This window comes from Drosophila erecta, unplaced genomic scaffold (genome assembly GCF_003286155.1).
Source record: "Drosophila erecta strain 14021-0224.00,06,07 unplaced genomic scaffold, DereRS2 tig00000219-arrow-pilon, whole genome shotgun sequence".
Classification (NCBI taxonomy): Eukaryota; Metazoa; Arthropoda; class Insecta; order Diptera; family Drosophilidae; genus Drosophila; species Drosophila erecta.
The window spans coordinates 2801240-2823462 of NW_020825213.1; the positions used below are offsets into that span (position 1 = coordinate 2801240).

At 35.6% G+C, this 22223-nt stretch overlaps 1 protein-coding gene across 1 annotated transcript; it reads right to left on the reverse strand.

Moving 5' to 3' along the window:
- Nucleotides 1-220: 220 nt before the first annotated feature.
- Nucleotides 221-21804, reverse strand: LOC26526228 (catenin delta-2). Its single transcript, XM_015159989.2, has 4 exons — nt 21547-21804; nt 19153-19983; nt 3786-4342; nt 221-1351 (listed from the first exon to the last, which is right to left on the reverse strand). Exons 2-4 carry the CDS (start codon nt 19974-19976, stop codon nt 414-416), a joined length of 2319 nt encoding a protein of 772 aa, XP_015015475.1. The 5' UTR covers nt 19977-19983; nt 21547-21804; the 3' UTR covers nt 221-413.
- Between the last annotated feature and the right edge of the window lie 419 nt (nt 21805-22223).

Below are 22223 nucleotides of genomic sequence, written 5' to 3' on the forward strand. Positions count from 1 at the left end.
AAACGATATACCTCAGAAATGAAAATATGATCAATACCATTATTTATAGTTTGCTCTATTATTACACCAGATTTAGAAATTTAGTTGCTGAAATTAAAAAAGGTGAAGGAGGAAATAAAAGTACAGAACATGAATACGCGTTTTCTTTGAATGGCCGATCTTACCTATGCATTTTATTTAAACATTTTTTTTTTGGAATTTGAATAAAATTATGTATATTATTAAAACTTGGATACTCTTATTTTATTTTTTAAATTATATGATTAGTTTTCTAAATGTTTATTTAATATGATATTTTACAATTAAGTTGAGTAAATACAGCAAAAACACTTTTGCTAAAGGAATATAAGTAAATATAATTTAAGCTTTGAATTCATTTTTCAGTTAGTTTAATAATGAAAATACAACCAATTTTATAGTTGTTTTCTAACCATGTCTGAAAGCATTGCAGATTCATTACTAGACATAACAGCAGAGCTAGAATCGTTAGCACTATATAATGTGCTTGTTCCGCGCTGAATGGTTCTGTCCTCATAGCGAGTACGTCCCTGTGAAGCCATCGGTCTATTCAGTGTATTGTTTACGTTATTTGGTGAACTTGGTGGAGTATTATGTGCATTGAAATGTTTACTAACAAAATCTTGCTCTTTCCATCCATTTTTTTTATAAACGTCTCGCAAATCATTATGTTGCCACATGGTGTATAAAACTTGACTTGCAAATTTTAACACACAAGAGGTATATTTTTCTTTCCTTTTTGTTATGTTCATAAGTCTATCTATCCCACCTGAATCCAAAAGGGAACGGGAAAACTCTGGATTTTTTTTTATAACCTCATTAATTGTTGCTAATACAGCTGTGATTGTATCATCTGATGTATTTTGGTCATGTTGTACATTTCCAGATGGAAGTTTCTGGACTAAGTCACGCATTGCGTACTTTCCAATTAGTTCTTTGTTGCGTTGATCAATAGCTAAATTGCGTAGGGCTGTAGCGACTGCACAAACTACACGATCCACTTCCATCCTTAGAAGCTCAACCAGTATCGGTAGACCTTTCTCTTTACGCACTGTTGCTCGAATATCAATACTGGGTTGCCAATAGCATGCAGACAAATTTTGAATTGCTCCAGCAGCTGCTTCGAGTGTTTCCGGATTAGAACAACTTTGCAACAATGATAAATAGTATTGAACTACTTCAGGTTGCCATAATTGCTCATATCCCTTGTTTAATTTGTTATATGTTACAGAACTTTTACAATAGTCAGCAGAAATGTTGTATTCGTTGAGAGCATCGGAGTTATTAGCTTCTTTTTTTTTTTTATTCGTTCCAAAACAGCCCAAATGTTCTCCTGAAAATAAGGAAATATTTAAAAATGGATAAATTTAAATTAAAGAGTATACTTCTAAAATGGTTTCTTCTTTATTAATTTTGTATTTGTCAAGACTTTATTCACCAAAATTTTTCATAAGTCAATAAAAAAATAGCAATAAATAAAAAAACAATCAGATAAAAGCGACGAACATCCCTCCAACAGAGAAAGGTTTTTATATCAGTTTTTGGGGCGAAAGATTGTTGTGTTTTTCTTTTTATAAATACATTAAAATGTACTTATTCAGTTCGCTACAAGGGACAAAAGGTACAATGATTAAGTTTAATAAAAAAAACAAGAGAATGCTATAGTCGAGTTCCCCGACTATGAGGTACCCGTTACTCACTCACCTAGTGGAAGTGCGAACGAGAAATTTCAAGAATACTTGTAGAAAATGGGGAAAAAAAATTTTGTAAAAAGTTAAAATTTTGTTAAAAGTGTGGGCGTGACAGTTTTGCGGGGTTTGTGGGCGTTAGAGAGGGCGTGGCAAAAAGTTTTTGGGAAAATTTATAGAAATTTACAAGATATATAGAAAAATTACAGAACATTTTTCAAAAGTGGCGGCGTGACAGTTTTTTGCGGTTTGTGGATGCTAGGAGGGGCATGACAACATTTGGAAACAATCTTGCGCTGCGTCTATGTCTCTGAAAGCAACATGCTTAATCTCAACATTCTAGTTCTTGTAGTTCCTGAGATCGGGGCGTTCATACGGACAGACTGACATGGCTAGATCGACTCGGCTGTTGATCCTGATTAAGAATACATATACATATATATTTTATATGGTCGGAAACGCTTCCTTCTCCCTGTTACATCTCCCTGTTACAAAAAATGAGTATGAGTTTCATAAGCTATGGAGGGAATTTAGATTTTTAAAACTTTCCTAAAATAATAAATCTGAAATAAACAAACCAAACATTTTCTTACTGATAGGGTTTTTTTATAGTCGATAAACTAAAATGTGTCGAAAATTAACCTGGTAAAACAAGCTCCGAAAATAATTCGATAATAATAATTTTCACAACAAAATTCCGTTGTTTTTGCAGTCAAAAAGGATCTAAAAATGTGTTGTTTTTAATTCTTTAGTTCAAAGAAATCAATTTTTATCTGGCGTCTAGAAAAGCGCTGGGAATATCGTTGTTGACAAAAAAAGATATTTGATATTGACAATTCGTTCGACATCGTTCTAAGAGCTAGAAAAGGAACATACTATTGGCGCAACCGTTGGCTTTTTAAGTTCTATCATTATATGAGAAAAAAAAATATATATTTTTTTTTTTTATTTTTTTATACTCAATCTTGATTGGGACGTCGATTTCGAGACAATTCCTCGATGGAATATACCAATTCCATGGCACCAGTTCAATTGCATGCCTTTGTGGACACATCCATGAAAACCTATTATATCCGTAGCAAAAAAAAAGCAGGTAAAAAGTTGTCATTGCTGACTTCAAAATCTATAATAAAGAAGTTAAGACTAAAATGCTCCCAAGGTCTGAGTTCAGTGCCACTCACTAAACTAATTATTACTAAATAAAATCCATATTAATGGTCCCTTTTGAATGAATTATTGGTCGGATTCCATAATCACGTTGCATTGGATCTAATCCCATCCATCGACCATGTCAAGATTCGTTACAAATAGGTTAGCGGAGACTCAAGAATGGTCAGGTGAGGCTACGTGGCGGTATCTCCCAACTAAACATAACCCAGAAGATATTTTACCATTTACCAGCCATTTGCAATTGGTGGATTTGATTCTTGTTGTGGTGCCGTCTATACAACCAAGCGATGGCCCATGAGATGCCTTCAAGTACCTACTAACAGTCGGGCCACTGGTCGCAGTATTAACGCTCAGAATCTGGAACCAGGTGCGTCTGTTTATTGCGATTATGACAGCTTTTCTCATCAGTCAAACTATTTGGCGGCGATTGTCCCATAAGTACGTGTTTACGACCTGCTCATGGTATCCCTGCATACCGTATTTTTCAGGAGCCAATTTGAACAGCGAAAATTACGTTTATGAGGTTCCTTTTATTTCTATAACAGCTATATGGTATACTGGCCTACTTCCTGCAATAGTAAGAAAACTTTTACAAAAGTTTCATGCAGATTGCTTTAGAGCTAAGGCCTAGTTTGCATAGAAGCGGACCGAAAGATGGACATGGATATTGGATGATGTGGATTGATACTAATTGGGAATATATATGTATTTTTATTGTTTTGGAATCTTCTAAATGAAATCAATATACCCTCCCTAAACCGTTGTTTAAAAACAAAGTCAAGTACTTTGTCTACCAAGTTGTAATGAAAACAAGAAAGAATACAATTTTCCCAAAAAGTCGATTCTTAATGACTTGTTCATGAGTAACAGGCGGTAAAAAACAACGAAAATATTTTTTTTATTAATTACCTTTGGATGAAGATGGAATTAATCTTTCTGGTGTTATAAAAGGATGTTTGTCGTAATTTGGATCATCAACTTCTTGACATCGGTATGAAAGATTTCGAAGTATACATACGCAATTTTCAACAGTTTTATTTCCAATATTATTTTTCTCTATTGATGTTCGCACAACATAAAGAAGGCATTCAACTAAGTGTTCGCAATTGCGAAGACATCCTCTTGCATGTTCTCCAGCAGAACTGACGTTCCGTAAAACTCCAGATGCGTTTCGAAATACTGTAGAAAAGCATGTTTCTCCACAGCAAACTGCATCCCAACCAGAATGAGGCTTAATCACGCTGCAAACTACAGCAACAAGCGCTTCATCAATAATTGACCGTTTCAAGTCTTCACAGGAAGACATATTCCACAAAACGCCAGTCACCAATTCTTTTACTTCTGTTTCTTGAGACCGACATAGAAGATGGACCAAGGCTGCTATTCCGCCCGCGTTCTTTATTCCACGTTTGTTTTCATCATTTTGTCTTCCATAAGATAAATTTCGTAAAGCACCGCAGGCATTTCTGAAACAAAAAAAAAAGAGCTTTACTTCCAAAAAAATGTATATGTGCTTTATACGCGTGATTTAGCTTTGCATTTAGCTCGAAAACAATATGAATTCATTCATAACTTAATTTATTAATATTGTCGATAGTAAAAATAGGATTCGGAGAATATTTGTTGTTTGGCTAAATGTGGATTAAATAAATATTTAAATATAAGGTGAACATGGTATCGGAAGTTGTGAGCGTTGTAAAGAAATACAAATTAAAACAATTGGATTGCTATAGACGAGATTCCCGACTATCAGATACCCGATACTCATCTAGTGGAAGTGCAAACGAGAAATTTTCTGAAATATCATATCGGTAAAAAGTGGGGAAAAAATAAAATGAAAATAAATAAAAAAAATTTTTAAAAGTGGGCGTAAGAGTTTTGGGCGGTTTGTGGGCGTATAAGTGGGCGTGGCAAAAAAGTATTTTGATAAATCTATAGAAATTTACATGATATATAAAAAATGTTAAGTAAAAAAATATCATATTTTTCAAATTGTGGGCGTGACAGTTTTGGACGTTGGAGAGGGCGTGGCAAGGTTTTTTGGCAAATCTATAGAATATTACAAGATATGTATATTCAAAAATGAAAAATATAAGAACATTTTTTAAAATTGTGAGATTTGAGCTGTTTGTGGGCGTATAAGTGGGCGTTGCAAAAATTTGTTGGTAAATCTGTGGAAATTTACAAGATTTATCCAAAAATTATCAAAAAAATTTTCAAAATTGTGAGCGTGCCATTTTTTTGCGGTTTGTGGGCGTTAGAGTGGGAGTGGCAACATTTGGAAATAATTGGAGTGCATTAGAGTGCACTGCGTCTATGACTCTGGAATCTGCATGCCTTATCTCAACGTTCTCGCTCTTATAGTTCTTGTGATCTCGACGTAACATACTGATGGACAGACGGACTTGGCCAGATCAAATCGGCTATTGATCCTGATCAAGAATATATATACCTTATATGGTCGGAAACGCTTCCTTCTGCCTGTTACATACTTTTCAACGAATCTAGTATACCTTAGGAGTAACGGATATAATTATCAGACATTGGAAACTCATATGAAATCCGTATGAAATTCGATATCTCAAGACTGTAAGTTAGAAAGTTGAGATTAAGCATCCGGATTTTTGTGATGACTACGCACGCGGGCTTTTAAACGTTACTACGTCCATTCTATATTTAAAATTTTATGGTCTATGCCATCATCAGTCATCAGTCTTATTCTTGAGATCAGTCGTACTTAGTTTCGCCAAGCAAACCTAAAGCTCATTAAGTTACCTACCCAAACCAACAACAATTCTCAGTATGTACCGTTACAACCAGCGCTAGAGAATAAATAATCTTACTAACCCATTTATACCCCCACTAAACTATTTTAATGTTAAATTTATTACAAAGGAACAATTACTCCCAACTACAAATACTAATTAAAGAGTTTGGACCACACATCATATCCCACAACTCATCCCCCCCTATCCCCATAACAACTTTAAAATTTACTGCAGCTTCTGTTCGAACGCATTCGGTGGCACAACCATCTTAGTGCACAAATCTATCTCCAACGCACAACACCAACTAAATCCTCAGTTTTTAATTCAAAAACTAACTACCATAATATCTTCCTACATATAACGAAAATAATTTACCCACCCTAGTCCTTGGAGACTTTAGCAGCTGGCATCCTTACTGGGGTTCCCCCAGACCCAAATCAAAAGGCAACATAGATCTTTATATATTTATATAGATCTTTCAGATTATATTCTCTCAAGCGAAAAATCCTACTCAATTGACAACACGTTCAAGCATATATATTTTTCGCTTGTCTCTGCCGAACTAGCCCCCGAAACTAACTGGGAAGTAATAGACGACCTTAATGGAAGGGACCACTTTTCAATCCTTATTTCAATGTTCCCTAGCTCTTCCTCTCCATCCCTCGTTCTACCTTAAAAAAGCAAGATGGGAACACTTTAGCAATAAAATCTCACGTACCCAACCCTGCAAGTTAAAAACTTAAAAGGTAACATTGGTATAAAGCGCTGGCTGCTATGGCCTTCGGCTAGCTGCATTCATTAAAAAAATTTAAATACATGGCGCAAGCATACACCTCTATTCCACAAAACACAACATTCCCATACAGTTCCGTGATGGAACCAGGAACTTTCTTAACTAAAAAAAATCGAAAACCAATAAATGGAAAATCCTTAAAATAAACATAAACGCAACAAACATATTAGAGTTTAAAAAGGCCATTTAAGAAACTAAGAAAACGGCCATCCAAAAATTCACCTCCCAAATACACCCCAAATCAGACCCTTCGAGACTTTGGGCAAATATTTATCCCAGCATACATATACACGCCACATACAAAACTCATACCCAAACAACTACCACTTCCCCTTCGGAAATTACTAACACCTTCGGCAACCTATTGTCACAAGAAGCTGACGACAGTAACTTTTCCAGCATCTTCATAACCAATACGCTGCTCTTAAACACACAATCAAACTACACGCCATCTCAAGCAGCCTGTCAAATAGAAAAATACGTTTCTTTTTTTGAACTATTATCCGCCCTCAAATCACTTAAAGGTTCCACTCCTGGTATAGATCGTATCTCATACTCCATGATCCAGAACACCCTCACCACCCAGAGTCCTAAGACATTTCAACGATATCCTAAATTCCCACATTCCTCAAGCCTACAAAGTTAGCCGAGTTGTTCCTATATTAAAGGCCACAAAAACCGCTACCGCATCCTAGAGACCCATATCCCTGAACCCATCTCTGGCTAAAGTTCTTGATAAAATTATAGCTAAACGTTTGTAGTTTTAGCCAACAAACTCATTCACAACAACCGGTTCGGATTTAAAAGGAAATAATCGCTTCTAGACAGTCTATTATTCGTAGACCAACTAGTAACAAGATCCCTCTCTCTAAAGCGCCACCTCTCTATAATATATTATCATTGGACTTTTCCAAAACCTTTGACGAAATAGTTATCCAATCCCTTTTCCTCCAACAATATAAATGGGGCACTTAGGTGCCTTCCTTTCAATAGACAAATGCCAAAGCCGTTCACTTAAACACAAATGCAAACCACAAATAGAAACAGGCATTATAAATATTCCAGCACCAAAATCGTTGGTCTAACAATAAAGAACAGATACAACTGGACAACCTCATAGACAATCTACTCAATTCTCTGTAAACCACTAACACCATAAAACACCATTCATCTAAAAATACTCCCTTATCCAACTAATAAATTCGATATTCATCTCTAAAATAGACTACTAAACCTTAAGATATCGAATAAAAACTATACAAAACTCAGCAATAAGATCAACTCTAGGAACTTTTATAACAAGAACTAACTAACAACCCAATAATTGAACCGCAAATAAACTCTTTGTAACACAGGAGGGAAGCAAGCTCCTTCACTCCTATTAAAAATGTAGTTAAAACAACAAATAAGAAATACCTCAGTACTATAGACTACACCCTTGTCATAAGCTCAATGTCCCCTTATCACCAATAAAAACCATCCCCAAGAAAAATTCCAACTCAGAAATTATACAAAACGCTATCAACACATCTCTATAAAAAAAAAAACAAATCCAGCTCACCTTCCAAACTACTCTTTCAATACCTAAAAAATTCTATTCCACACCACAAATTCCTTTTCACAGATGGGTCAATGGCCAATGGAACAGTACGCTATAGTGTAACAAGCGAAACCACCAAAATCAAATTTGGCCTTTCAAGCGAAATAATAGCCATAAACGAAGCAGTTAAGTTTGCACTGAAAGCCCCACGCAAGCATGCTATCTACTCCGATTCCCTGTCCGCCTTAAAATCCCTCACCAATACCAACAACAACTCATACTATCCATCAACCATAAGAAACCTTGTCTCTAAGCACTTCGCAAAAATTGAACTTATATAGATCCCATTGGAACATAAGCAACAAATACGCCGACAAAAAAATGTAATAATTGTGCTTGTCGCTGCAGCAGCCTAAAAGCATGCATATAATATCTAATGACCTTTAGGGAACTGCCCACGCGTATTAGATAAAGCTTTAGGTATGATTAATTAGTAACTGCAAACAGCTAAAAAGAAAACATCTGATCGCTGTAAAAAATAGCGCTGAGGTACAAAAAGAACCGGAAGGGAAAGACCACTCTCCCAGGTATATAAGACCCACCGGCCATCTTGGACATTGGAAATTTTCACCAACTGATTGCACGGTCGAGGGAGCTCCATGTGAGCATTGGAGACCGATTGAGGAATCGCTATATATAAATATGTATAGACCACGAGGAGCTTCTTCATCATCCGGTGGAGCCTCTACAGCAGTAGAGCTCTTATCTTTAAATTGGATTTTGAAATCGAACCTTATTTTATACGTTAATGATAATTCAAGTTCGGCAGTGATTTATAATTATTATATGCAGAAGATCAGTTTTCTGTCTAATCTAGATAAATAGTCAGGGCCTGTGCGAAAAGAAGAATAAAACAAAACTCGAGACTGCACAGATGCAGGTGTTAGCCTAATGTAGGGCAAAAGCTTCTATTCTTTTGGTATCTGATTCCAGCTTTATTTGCAGAAAACGTAAGCAACGCTTGCAGCTCGCCACGAAAGATCTTTCGACGTGGGAATTGCAGCCGAGTGAGTTATTGAAAATCTGAAATGAGTAGAGCAAAACTAATGCTCATTCAACTAATTTGAATCAGAGTTCGGGTAATGCCGTAATAGAATGGAAGCTCGGCCAAGCAGCCTTTGTTTATTTTTACAGTATATCGTATTATTTACATTTCTCTGATTCTACGGATAAAAAACCGAGTTTATGCACATTCTTGTATTATTATTCGACTCTCTTTTCTCGAAACTACATTTCTTGTATTATAACTTGGTATTTTTATATGAGTAGTAAATATAAGGTAAGCGAAAGGGAGATATTTGACAACCTATTATCTCCACTCTCAAGTTATATTGTTTAAATAATAAGCTTGATAGACCTTTTTAGAACTTTTATATGTTCGCAATGAATCTAAATGAAGCTTTGAATATTTTGATTTGTACAATAGATAAAGGAATTGGAAAATGGAATAATTATTTAAAATTGTTTGATTCCAGAAATATTGAAATGCCGTGTCCCAATCAAGATAAACCTTTCGAGGGATTTCTGTTTTTTTTTTCGGTCGAAGCAGAGATCTAGGCAGGTTTGGTGTTTTTTCGCAGTTATGTATGTGAAAACAGTAGGAAGGTTTCCCGATGCCATCGTAGTTCCGTTTCATTATAGCCAGCTTCCTCATTATGCTGACGTGAATAGTAGAGCCTAGACCTCCCCCCATTTTCAGTTTTATTAGTACGCGAATTTATTTTTAATAATTTTTGTAATCGCCGGAGAGCTAAGCTAGGACCATACAGCCGGAAATACAAGCGCGTACTCTGCCTTAGCTAAAGCTAACGGCAACGTTATATGTTACATCAGCTATAGATGTCCACAGGCACTTCCTCGTCTACTCCCCAAATTACAACTGCGTCGACATTTCTCGGCACATACGTCGCTTTCAAACAAACAACATAACTCCCTGGTACATGCTCCTACTTCAAGCTACCACACCAAACTCCTGCTACAACAGCACATCACCCAACAGGAAAACGCAAATCCTTAAGAACAGGCTCAGGGCTTGAACACACCAACCTTACTAATGCCCACTACCTGAACAGATCCCTCCCCAACATCTGTCTCTTTTGCAACCATTATCAGTTAGACCTTAAACACATCCTAGTTAATTGTCCTTCACATTCCCTTCAAAGAACAGCTGCCTTTCAATCAATCAACCCAATAACCGCACTTGCTAACCCCAAAACATAATTCATAAAATATAAAACTATATTTTTCTCTCACTTTGTATAAACCACTGTCACCCTAGACGAACGAAAGGCCTTAGGTGCTAATGCTGATAGTTCTGAGTTATCTTAAGTTAGCTTTAAATAAATAAATGGTATATTTTATAGATAGCGAAATATGTACTTTTTACGAAACCAAATCTACTTTACTAACTCTAGGCTAAGCCTTTTATAATTTAGGTTTTTGTATAAAAGTCTCCCAAATGCGGAATTGGAACCACATACAATATATAGTTTATCGAGGAGCAAGAATTATATGTCAGGTTTGCTAGGAAGAGATTCCATGTTGGCCTTATTTTAAGGTTACTGATATTAGTTAAAACGGGATTAACTAAAAATAAAACGAGTATTAGTGACCATATTTTCAAATATTTAGTTTATTTATTTCAATTTCCGTTTATAATAAAATTGCATCGACCAGAATATAAACATTTTTCTTCAATTTAAGTCTCTGCTGAAAATAAAAAAAAGGCTTTTATCAGTTCAGATTAACTAGTCTACACCATAACATATCGAAAGCGTTAAATTTTTTTCGATATATTATCTAAACTGTATAAAGATTTAAAAGATATAAATATTTTTTAACTTACCGGTTGTAGAGTACGCAATGTTTTTGTATCTGTCGTCTTTTTTTTATTTAATTTCACTGACACTTGCTTTTCTGCACTACTCGCAATTGCACTAAAGCAAACAGTTCTAGTGAACAGTTCGGTGAACTGAAAAGTATGGTTATGAACCCTCTATTCATTTAAAAAGGGATAAAGAAGTATAGACACTTTTTTTTTAGTCGGGTATAAAAATAATTTGTGTATCCCTGATACACAATACAGTGTCTTCACACTACACAATACAGTTCTTGACAGTATTGACAACTTTTTTTTAAAACAAAAAAAGCTGCATTTATCTGCGCACCACATGAAACCACTTTTCGTGTACCAACACAAACATGAACACATTTATTAACTGAATTTACGGCACTTCCTGTCCACTAGTTTATAGGCTGTTAGAGGGAACGTATAATGAAATATAAGCCGTAACAAGTTGGGAATTATTTTTAAACGCTATGATCACTAATTTTAAATTACAATTACCGATGACTTGGTCTAGAGTTTAGAATTTAGATTTTCTACTTTCTGGTTGTACATTGTTTATCTGCGCACCACATGAAACCACTTTTCGTGCACCAACACAAAATTGTACACATTTATTAACTGAATTTACGGCACTTCCTGTCCACTAGTTTATAGGCTGTTAGAGGGAACGTATAATGAAATATAAGCCATAACAAGTTGGGAATTATTTTTAAGGACTATGGGCACCAGTTTGTAATTACAATTACCGATGACTTGGTCTAGAGTAATAAAGAGAAATTAAGCTAACTTTGTCAAGCTAAAGCTTATAAGTATATAAAATAAAAGTATATAATATAATAGGTTGGAAAATATCTCCCTTCCGCTTTTTTGCTCTTTATTCAATGCTTTATAAAAAGTGTTACAGTGATCGGATTTAGTTCAAATATGCGCCGTTTTGTTCGATAATCTGTTTCCATCTAGACGGCAACTTCATAATACCTCCCTCGTAGAAGCCCCCCTCCTTATTTGCGAAGAACTCGGACAGCCACTTTTCACAAGCCTCTTTTGAGTTCAACTTTACACCACCAAGGGCATTCGCCATGGACAGGAACAGGTGGTAATCACTTGGCACTATGTCCGGGCTATATGGTGGATGCGATAAAACCTCCCATCCGAGCTCCCTTAGCTTCTGACGAGTCATCAACGAAGTGTGTGGTCTGGCGTTGTCCTGGTGGAACACTACACCCTTCCTGTTGGCCAATTCTGGACGCTTCTGGTCGATCGCCTGCTTCAAGCGGTCCAGTTGTTCGCAGTAGATGGTAGAATTAAGCGTCTGGCCATATGGGAGCAGCTCATAGTGGATGATTCCCTTCCAATCCAACCAAACACACTGCAAAACCTTCCTGGCCGTCAATCCCGGCTTGGCCACTGTTTGGGACGATTCACCGGCCTTCGACCACGACCGTTTTCGCTTGATATTGTCGTATGTGATCCATTTTTCGTCGCCAGTCACCATCCGCTTCAAGAATGTGTCGAGTTCGTTCCGTTTCAGCAGCATATCGCAGGCGTTGATTCGGTCCAGAAGGTTTTTTTGCGTCAAATCATGCGGCACCCAAACATCAAGCTTTTTTTTGTATCCAGCCTTCTGCAGATGGTTTAAAATGGTTTGGTGACTAACTCCCATCTCCTGGGCGATGTCACGAGATGCCACATGCCGGTCTAACTCGATATATTCCATGATTTGATCGGTATTTGTCGTCACAGGTCTTCCGCCGGCTGGCTTATCCATGGTGTCGTTTTCACCGGCTCTGAATCGTCGAAACCATTCCTCCGCGGTTCGAAGTGATAGAGTACCATCCCCCAAAACACCATTAATCTCACGGAACGTTTCTCTGGCGGATTTGCCTTTAACGAAGGAAAGCTTTAAAATAGCGCGAATTTCGGCGTTAGTGAACTCCATGTTTACACGTCTATAACTGTTGAACGCAATATCCAAACTAATCATGCATAGCGTCGTTTTGTAGGTTATGTCAAGACCTTTCAAATTATGTATAGTATTGCGAGTTACGAGCTCTGTAGCGCTTTGTACATAGCCGCGAAATTCAAAAGACAAAAAGGCGGAAGGGAAACCAAACTAATATATTAAATGTTTATCGAATAAGAATAAAAACGACAAATCTATCATTGCCTTTCTATTATTTTCAATTAATTTTCTTACTGTTCCGATTTTATTTTCGATTTTGATCAAATTAAGCACGACAAAAAATAGTGAGAATACTAAATAAACTAAATTAAAATACTTGCACTTAATTAGGACAAAAGTCATATGCAACGAAACTTTATATATCGTAAAGGCCCTTCGAGGGCAAGAACGAAACTTACGTTCCGTGGCGAAAAGCGGTACATACTGCATAAAAGCTGTACGAAAAATACGAGAATAGTTCTAAGCATTACCAAGCTCTTGGTATAAGGAATAAAATAAACGGCCCAGCTGATATAGACCTTTCTCCATTGGATACTTCCCTGAACTTTAGGACCATGATCAACCGCTTAAACTTCACATACGCTGATAAACGACCGGTGTATTTGCTTCAATACTATGATGTAGAGATTGAAGAAAGAGCATTTTTCCCGGCCACCCGAAAAGTGGCATAGTGAAATCAACGTTTGACCGTTACGTATCTTGTTATTGAATGACTTTGGTATCACCATATACATATGTATATCTTGATCAGTATATGTAATTCAAAAAAAGGACTTTATATTAATAAACTCTTGTTATATATCAATAGTTACGGAATACAAGTTAAAACTTGACAAAAAAAAGAAAAGAAATGAGATAATATTTAATTCATGGTATTTAACCAAACTAAAAAAGATGTTCGAAATAAATTTATTTATAATCCCTCACTGTACCTATTTAAAGAAAATTTTCTGCAAACCTAGCTAGAGCTACAGTGTTTATATAAATATATAAATACTGGTTCAACAGCGCTAAAAGAGAGCTTAGACATGGTAATATACAATTTATTGCTAAGAAAGAATTTGTTGTTTTAAAATGATAAGTGTTTCTTTTTGTTGCACTATATATTTCTTTCTGTAACTGTATAGCATTTACAAAAATGTGTTATATATTAAAAGTTGGGTATTTCATAAAGTTTAGACAAATATATCGTTAGCCCGTTTTTAAGAATGTAGTTTAGAAAAATATATCGTTAAACACGTTTTTGAGAATGTATGCCCATGTGGACTACCGCTTGAAAAGATCGCCAAAACGTATAAACAAAAAAATAACTAAATGTCTTTTTTTTTATACAAAATACCTTTCCAACAACTAAAAACTTTCGACGCCGGTTTTTCAAAAAGACTTAGAATATAAGCTATGCAGCTTAGGCTAAACATTAAAACAGATGGTTCCAGGAGCTTAAAACGAAAACTACGTAGTATATAACAATAGATAAACAAATGAAGGAACAAAGTATTTAAGTTCAAACACAGTATTGTATCGGTTTGATTATGGGTTTCTTTGACGCTTATTAAAAGATCATATAAAATAGCATTAATCAGCTGTTGCACCGTCCTCAACAGCATAAATTTCCCCATTGTATTTTCTATTCTACGGCTCTGGCATAGTGGAACACTTTATTTTCCTATTTTTTTGTCACAAATATCAAAATAAAGCTGGGTTTTGAGTTATTCAGCAATCATAGATGTTGAAATGGTAAGGATATCGAGCAACTATTTTTTATTAAGATGTTTTAAAAAGGAAATTAAAGTTTTAAGCGGGTGCGTATCATAACAGCCATGGCCGTCAAAATAGCGCACCGCACACTCGATGTTTTTTATCACTACGTAGACATAAGTTTGTTTTTGGTTTTAAATAAATATGTGCCTCTTCCTTTAGGTCTCAACTTCACCTTTGGAAACAAAGTCTATTGATATCGTCATAACAAATAGTTATACACATAAAATGACTAATACTAATATAGTTTGACGAAGTCACTGATAACGTGTTGGGCTTTAAGATATTGTAAAACGTCTTGGTTTCGGGGCGGTTGAAGTGCAACTTCAATAAATACCTATATTTATACCCGTTACTCGTAAAGTAAAAGGGTATATTTTCGCCATGAAAAGTATATATAGCCTTGATCAAAATCGGTCAATTTATCATATAGTTTCCATAGGAAACTAGCTAGCTCGCACGCATTTTTTATTTATTTTGCAATCAATGAATATCCTACTAGCTGAGTAAGCATCTGATAGTCGAGAAACTATAGTGTTCCCTTTTGTTTGTAACCCAGCTAAAAAAAATATATTTGGTAGAACTGCCGTTTCGTTATTTTCCTCAAAGAAAGCTGAGTATAGTTGAAATCTTAATGTAAAGAGCAGCTACTGGAATAGCGCTCTCCTTACTGCTTTTCAATCAGTTGTTGAACAGGGACCACCTGTTGCGCAGTCCGCTGCGCTCTACATCTATTACTCCTTAAAATTTCCTTTGACCCTACTCCTTGGATTGCCATATGCCTCCAATAACGACGCGTGATTACATTCAATCTGATTATGCTGCCAGCGGCTTGAACTATGGCTGGGAGCACCCTATACTAATTCGAGCTAACTTTCTGCGTAGTGTTCTCGGTGAATCTTTGGACGCACCTCCTGTCACGGACTGCGACTTCCATCTATGGACTGACTTCTATTTCATGCCCAATGCAGCTTACAGAAGAACGGAAATTAAAAGAAAAGGAAATTTTCAAAACATAACTGTCATGAGAACTAAGATAGAATTAGTCTTTCTCAACAGCTCTAACTCTGATTACGATGTCATTATATTGTTTGAAACCTGGCAGTATTATTTGATCCGAATCTTTTCGAAATCTTCTGTAGGTATAGAGACTACAGCACAATGCATTGCGAGAGGGGTAGTGGTGTTATTGTGGCTGTTCGTCGTACACTCATCGAACTCATCGACGATGTCTCTATTTTAAATTAATTAGCGGAATCGGTATCTGGCACGGATGGGAAATTGTTTAATGAGGCTTCCTATATACCCCCTGGAAGCAACGCTGCTCTTTATCAGACCCACATGGATAACATCTCCCATATTAATACCAACTTGGAGGACTCCGATGGCTGATTTGTGACGGGTGATTATACCCGTTACTCGCAGACTAAAAGGATATACTAGATTCGTTGAAAATTATGTAACTTGCAGAAGGAATCGTTAGCGACCATATAAAGTATATATATTCTTGATCAGGATCAATAGTCTGTCCCGTATGAACGCTTCGATATCAGAGACTACAAAAACTAGAATGTTGAGATTTAGCATTTAGCTTCCAGAGACATAGAAGCAGCGCAAGGTTGTCTCCAAATTTTGCCACGCCCACCCTAACGCCTAAAAATTTCTCGTTTGCACTTCCACTAGCTGAGTAACAGGTATCTGATAGTCAGGGAACTCGACTACAGCATTCTCTCGTTTTAATTTGGGCTCTGTTTTATGGACATTTGATTCGCACTCCTCATCCATGGTTCCTATCATTGTACACCTGTCTCATGAAATGAATGTTATTGATGATTTTTATAGCATGGGCCTCAATTGCTCTCGCCGAATTTACTATTTCCTGTTGTGATGATTAAGTTTTTAAATTCTAAAATTCAGTATAAGTACTGCAAACTTAAATGAAATTAAAAATTCTTTTTTATCATTAGATTGGGTCTCCATACTATCGATTACTTGCCTTGAAATTAACTATATCAAGTTCTTATTGGCCCTCAGATCGACTCTTGACAGCTATAGTTCAACCAAGGTGCGACGTTCTTAGAAGATGCCGTGGTACACAAAAGGCCTTCAAAAACTAAAAAATATTACTACAAAATGTATAAGTATGTCCAATGGGGTAATTCAGTTGATGAGGAAAAGTACAGACAACACAAATGAAAATTTGAGTTCCTGAATAAGTTCTTATATAATCAGTATATCTCTGATGTTGAACATAGCCTTAAGACGAACCCCTACACATTCTGGCGCTTTAATTCCAAAAAATCGTCTTCAATACCTTCTGCTATGACATATGGGAACATTTCAGCTAACTCCCATGTTGGCATCAGGAAGGAAATGCTATTTTTCTACTAGCTTTGAGTCGGCAGTTGCCTGGAATGAATAAGATATTTTAGGCAAGATTCCAGAAATCTTCAATATTGGATCGTTAGATATTACTGATGACGACATTGCTGATGCACTTTAATAATTCCTCTAAACCCAACATTGATGGAGTCACCTCCTTTTTTCTTAAAAGCTGTATTTTGAACCTTTTTCTCCCTCTTAGGAAGCTTTTTTCGTCATTACCTAAGGGTATCTTTATTTCTAGATGGAAACTTTCCAAGATCATGACGATTCACAAAAATGGTAGTGAGACTGCTGTCACCAACTACAGGCCAATTGCTAAAATCAGCAAGCACTGCATATGCCTTTGAAGCCCATTCTAAGATTTCGTTAAAGCCGTTGACAAAGTTTGTCATTTCGCTTTGAGCGCCAAACTTTCGAAGCATGCTACTCTTCATTTTTAAATTGGATAACATAATATTATATGGCCTTATTATGTCGAGGTGAGTGGAATTGTTTCCGACCAGTATGAAGCTGCTTCTGGGCTTCCTCAAAGTAGTTCTCTGGACCATTTGCTTTTATTTATTCCAATTACCGGCTGAACACAGATGATCTCAAAATCTATAAGACAACACTATTAGTGACAGTATCTTGCTTCTGGCTGATTTCGACAGAATTTGCAAATGGTGCACTAAAAATAAACTGCCTTTAAATATAAATAAATGTAATGTTGTTACATATAGCAAGTGCTTGTGAACAATTGCTCCTGCTTACTCCATAAATAATGAACCTTTTCTCCTTGTTAGATGAGATTTTGGACTTGGGAGTTATTTTTGCCAAGAAATTCCAGTTTTCTGCGCATTAGAATTACATATATGCTTTCGAAGGCGTATGCAAAGTTTGAGTTTGTTAGGCGAAATACCATGCAGTTTAGAGATAAGTACTCGAAGATCGCCGTTCGATAGCTGGGGTGCTCTTTGTTAATGATATTTTGATATTTTTGATATTTCTTATCTTCACACCTTGGTCCCATTTAATGAAGCCAATATCAGGTCATTTAGGTCTTGCGCTTATTTAACTCTATTCCTGCAACAACTGATGACGACGATGCATTCGAGGAGAAAACATTCAAGGACTGCTAAATGAGAAGTGTGTTTGATTCGTGGTGCAAGCATTCCATACGGTTTCCATGAACCATTTCTACACATGACGAAAAAAAAGATAAAGGAATAAAGACGAGTAGCGACAAAGACTAAACTTAAATGGCTGTTGGTGTAAGCTAATGACTTTTTCTTGTGACAACGCGACTTAAACTCTAAATGCGTGCTCTTTGGACAGAAGAAAACGTGAAGACGATCTTGGTGTTCTTGTGCAAACAAAACCTGCTCACTAGTCCGTCCGGATCTTGAGTATTGATAACGTATGTAAGTAGTTCGCAATATGGAGTTCATTCGGATCGCGTTGAATAGGTGAAAAAGAAACTTTTACTGTTTGCCTTTAGGCGCCAAAATTACCAACTTATTCTAGTAGACTAGTGTTAATTAACAGTAGAACGATGATTGGAGCAATCTTTATTTGTAATTGTTATCGTGGTTAATATGATAGTCCCGAGTCGGTAGATTCACTAGCAAATAGCACTATTAGATCTAACTATGAGTTGCATGACCCCTACAGAGTATTATTATCACAAATTCTGACTATACCGCTCTAACAACGTTTATTACTCATTTTTTTGCACCGTGTCTACCCTTATCGCGTCACAGCCACTCGGTCGGTTGGGCGGAAGGTGTTTGCCGGGGGACCCGCGCGCACACAAAAATTTGCAGTTCAGATGTCTGGGAGTTAGGTATTCCATGAAGAACTAAAATTAACTTGTGTTTATTAGCAGTAATTCGTTAAATGTTATTACAAATATTAAGTGTATCGGAGTGCAATACAGCTGAAATTTGTATTCCAGTGGGAAGATATGACATTACTAGACAAACAAAATTTTATAATGAAATTCTTAAAAAGTGGCTGTAATTACTGGTCTATTATATACATAGCTACTTGATACAAAGACCATTTTATATTACTGTAATCATCAGTGCGGACAACGACATGCTCTAAATTGAAAAACATGTATAAAACCATATGACGGCATAAGCCCGTTTTACATTTTTGTTATTTAATAATTAGTACTTACTTATGTATTTCTGGAGAATCATAAGATAGCAGTCGAACTAATGGCGGTATTCCTCCCAGAGATCTTGTGCGTTGCTTGTTTGGATCATCCATGTAGCACAAATGTTGTAAATAGGCTGCTGCATTAGCCTTTATAGCACTGTTAGGGTTGCTTAAAAAGCTTATAACTTCTGAAAGATTGGGATCCCGCCATCTCATTGTAGAACAAATATCATTTTCTGATCCTTCAATGTAATCATCCTTTTCTTCCAATCTTTGCGGCATTGTATTTATAGAGCTCATGGCGAATTGAGGTAATTTAAATTCAGCAGAACTTTTAAACGTTCGACATTGGGAATCCGCAACAGCTTCTGATCCATTTAGGTTATCATTAAAAGGCCTTCCAGAAAATGGTTTTATATTTGAAGTCGGGTTTTGAATTCCTGTATAGTTTACATCCGACGTATAGCAGTAAGGTACGACAGCTTCAGCTGTGTACTCAGAGTCTATACCACAAGGTAAAGCGGCTACACCATATTCGGGTGTGTCATCAAACTGACCCGCTTGTACATATCTCACCGTTGGAGCTAATGGATGATTTTCAATGTCTGGAATAGAGTTGTCTATAGATGTCGTCTCAATCTTATTTTGAGTGCCGAGAACCGAACAGTGGGGTGCAACTTTTGTTATTGCACCTATTCCTGGGGGCTTTGTTATATATACAGGAGTGCTTGAATATCCTGATGCCGAAAATTGTTCATAATTTTGAAAAGATGCAAATTGGGCTTGCACGTTTGCAGACTCGTGTGTCAATGAAAGGTCCATATTTATGTGAGTTGAATTCATATTTAAACTGAAAAAGGAGTACAATTATTTTAAAATACGAACATGTGAGTTGAATTCATATTAAAACTGAAAAGGGAGTACAATTGAAATCTTGAAAATACGAACACTTTTTGGCATATTTGAATACTAAAAGTCCAAGCTTCGACCTTGTCTGTCCGTATGCCGCTGAGATTTCGGGAACTATAAAAGCTAGAATGTTCATATTAAGCATGAAGGTTCAGGTGACGCCTTCGCTGTTCAAGTTTGTATCACAAAACACAAAAAACTTTCATACCCATACATTAATAAAATATTACAATTTTTTTATTTTATTATTTGCCTTACCAATTTCTATATGCCAAAAACATAAGCCACGTCCACTATAACGCCGTCAAACCGCCCAGAACTGTCAATATTTTCAAATATCTTTAGATTTTTATTTTGCTAGCTTGTATCTATACTTAATCAAAATTTTGAGATTTCTCCCTTTGGATAGGGAATTTCATAGAAGACGTTGTACTGGGACTTTATTTCTCGACTTTGACAGCTCTTTTGCTAGAGCATTTTAAAACACAAACTTAGTAGCATTGTCCAACAGTTGACAGCAATACACAAATATTTAGAAACAATTATTTTTAGCTTCGTTGAAAATTTTCCCTAGTCACAGCCATAAAATAAAATACGCACAAATGTAATCGGAATTGGGGCTAATTGCTGTAGTTGTCCGATCATAGTAGCAATAGCGCAAAAAATAATTGATTGCATCCAAGCCATTTAAAAATTAAAATGGTTCCAAACAAAAAGCGGTGAAGTGATTAAAGGTAAACATAAAAAAAAAGGAAGTTCCGTTCAAAATACATTCCGCAATACAAGATTTTGGAAAATAAATACATACATAAATGTTCCATTTAATTATTAATTCAAGGAAAACTAACAAGTTTAGGATATAATACACAATAAATAATAAAATACTGTATAATATTTGTAAAATATCAGAATTCCTCCGCACATCATATATCAAGTGAAACATAATTTCAAATTGATTTATTTAAGCTCATAATAAAAGCTCAAATAAAATGCTGGCTTGGGGTGGGGCAATAAAAGTGTGTACATACATATGTATGTGTTTCCTTCGAACGCAAAACATTTTGAGCGGAATGCATGGGTTAATGATAGACAAAATAATATACATACATTGTACATATTCTGACATTTTTATCAAATTGACGGTACATTATTGTAATTCTTTTTTTGAGAATTGTGGACGGAAATAGTAAGCCACTGTAAACCTAACCACTCCCTCATACATATGTGTGTACATAAGAGTTAGATATTATATTAAAAAGATTGTCTAATTAAAGAAGAAGTAATCGTTTATGCATTTTTGCATAGAAATTTATATGTACACACAAACTTGTATACACACATAAAAATATGCTTATTCGTTATACTGTCTGTTTAGTTTAAACTAAATTATCGATTTTTATTGTATTATTGTATTGTTACAGAAACTAGCATTATTTAAAAATTTATTGTACTCCAATTTTCAGATTTCCTAAAAGGAAATATATATTTTTTTATTCACACCCACCTTGCACTTTTTAATTGTGAATTCAAACATATGTATGTTTAGATGAATATCACATACCCAAATCAATCAGTATATGCGATTGGGCTTCGATAAAAGTCCATCTGTAAAACTACATATTCACCGAACTCCGGTCAAGTCTGTTTTCCTGATATAACATCATACACAAAAAAAAAGGAAATTCTGTAATAGTTGTGAGAAAAGAACTAGTTCATTATTAAGTTTTTCGATAATGTAATCACATAGGTTAATCGAATACTTTATGTGTATCGTCAATTATAACATTGCGTTCAGTCCATACAACGAATTTAGAAATAAAAATGCCCTTCTTCTATCGAGATGTTAAAAATTCTAAAGTAAATATTCGATATTGAACTTATTTAAAATGTATATTTTTAATATAATCTAAATATTTTCACACATAAAATTTAAAATATGAACCTTAGTAACATTTATTTATGTTAATGTTATGATTTAGGTATGTAAAGTCGGGGTTAGTTTGCCTGGTCCGAACGGCTAACCTCTGGATGTGATTGTGTTAAATGCAGGAAGTCACATGACTGTATTTCAGCAATTTTATACAATTTTGTATTTATATTACTCGTTACTTGTAGAGTAAAAGCGAATACTGGAAAAGCATACTCACGGTTTTAATATATAAATATATATACGTTTTTTGG

Bases quoted from the DNA above. Each gene is read 5' to 3' on its own strand.
- LOC26526228 (XM_015159989.2), bottom strand. From the start codon at position 19,976: ATGAATTCAACTCACATAAATATGGACCTTTCATTGACACACGAGTCT. The intron at 4,343-19,152 runs GTAAGTACTAAT...TTTTTGTTTCAG, and splicing joins GATTCTCCAGAAATACATAA to AAATGCCTGCGGTGCTTTAC. The intron at 1,352-3,785 runs GTAATTAATAAA...CCTTATTTTCAG, and splicing joins AATTCCATCTTCATCCAAAG to GAGAACATTTGGGCTGTTTT.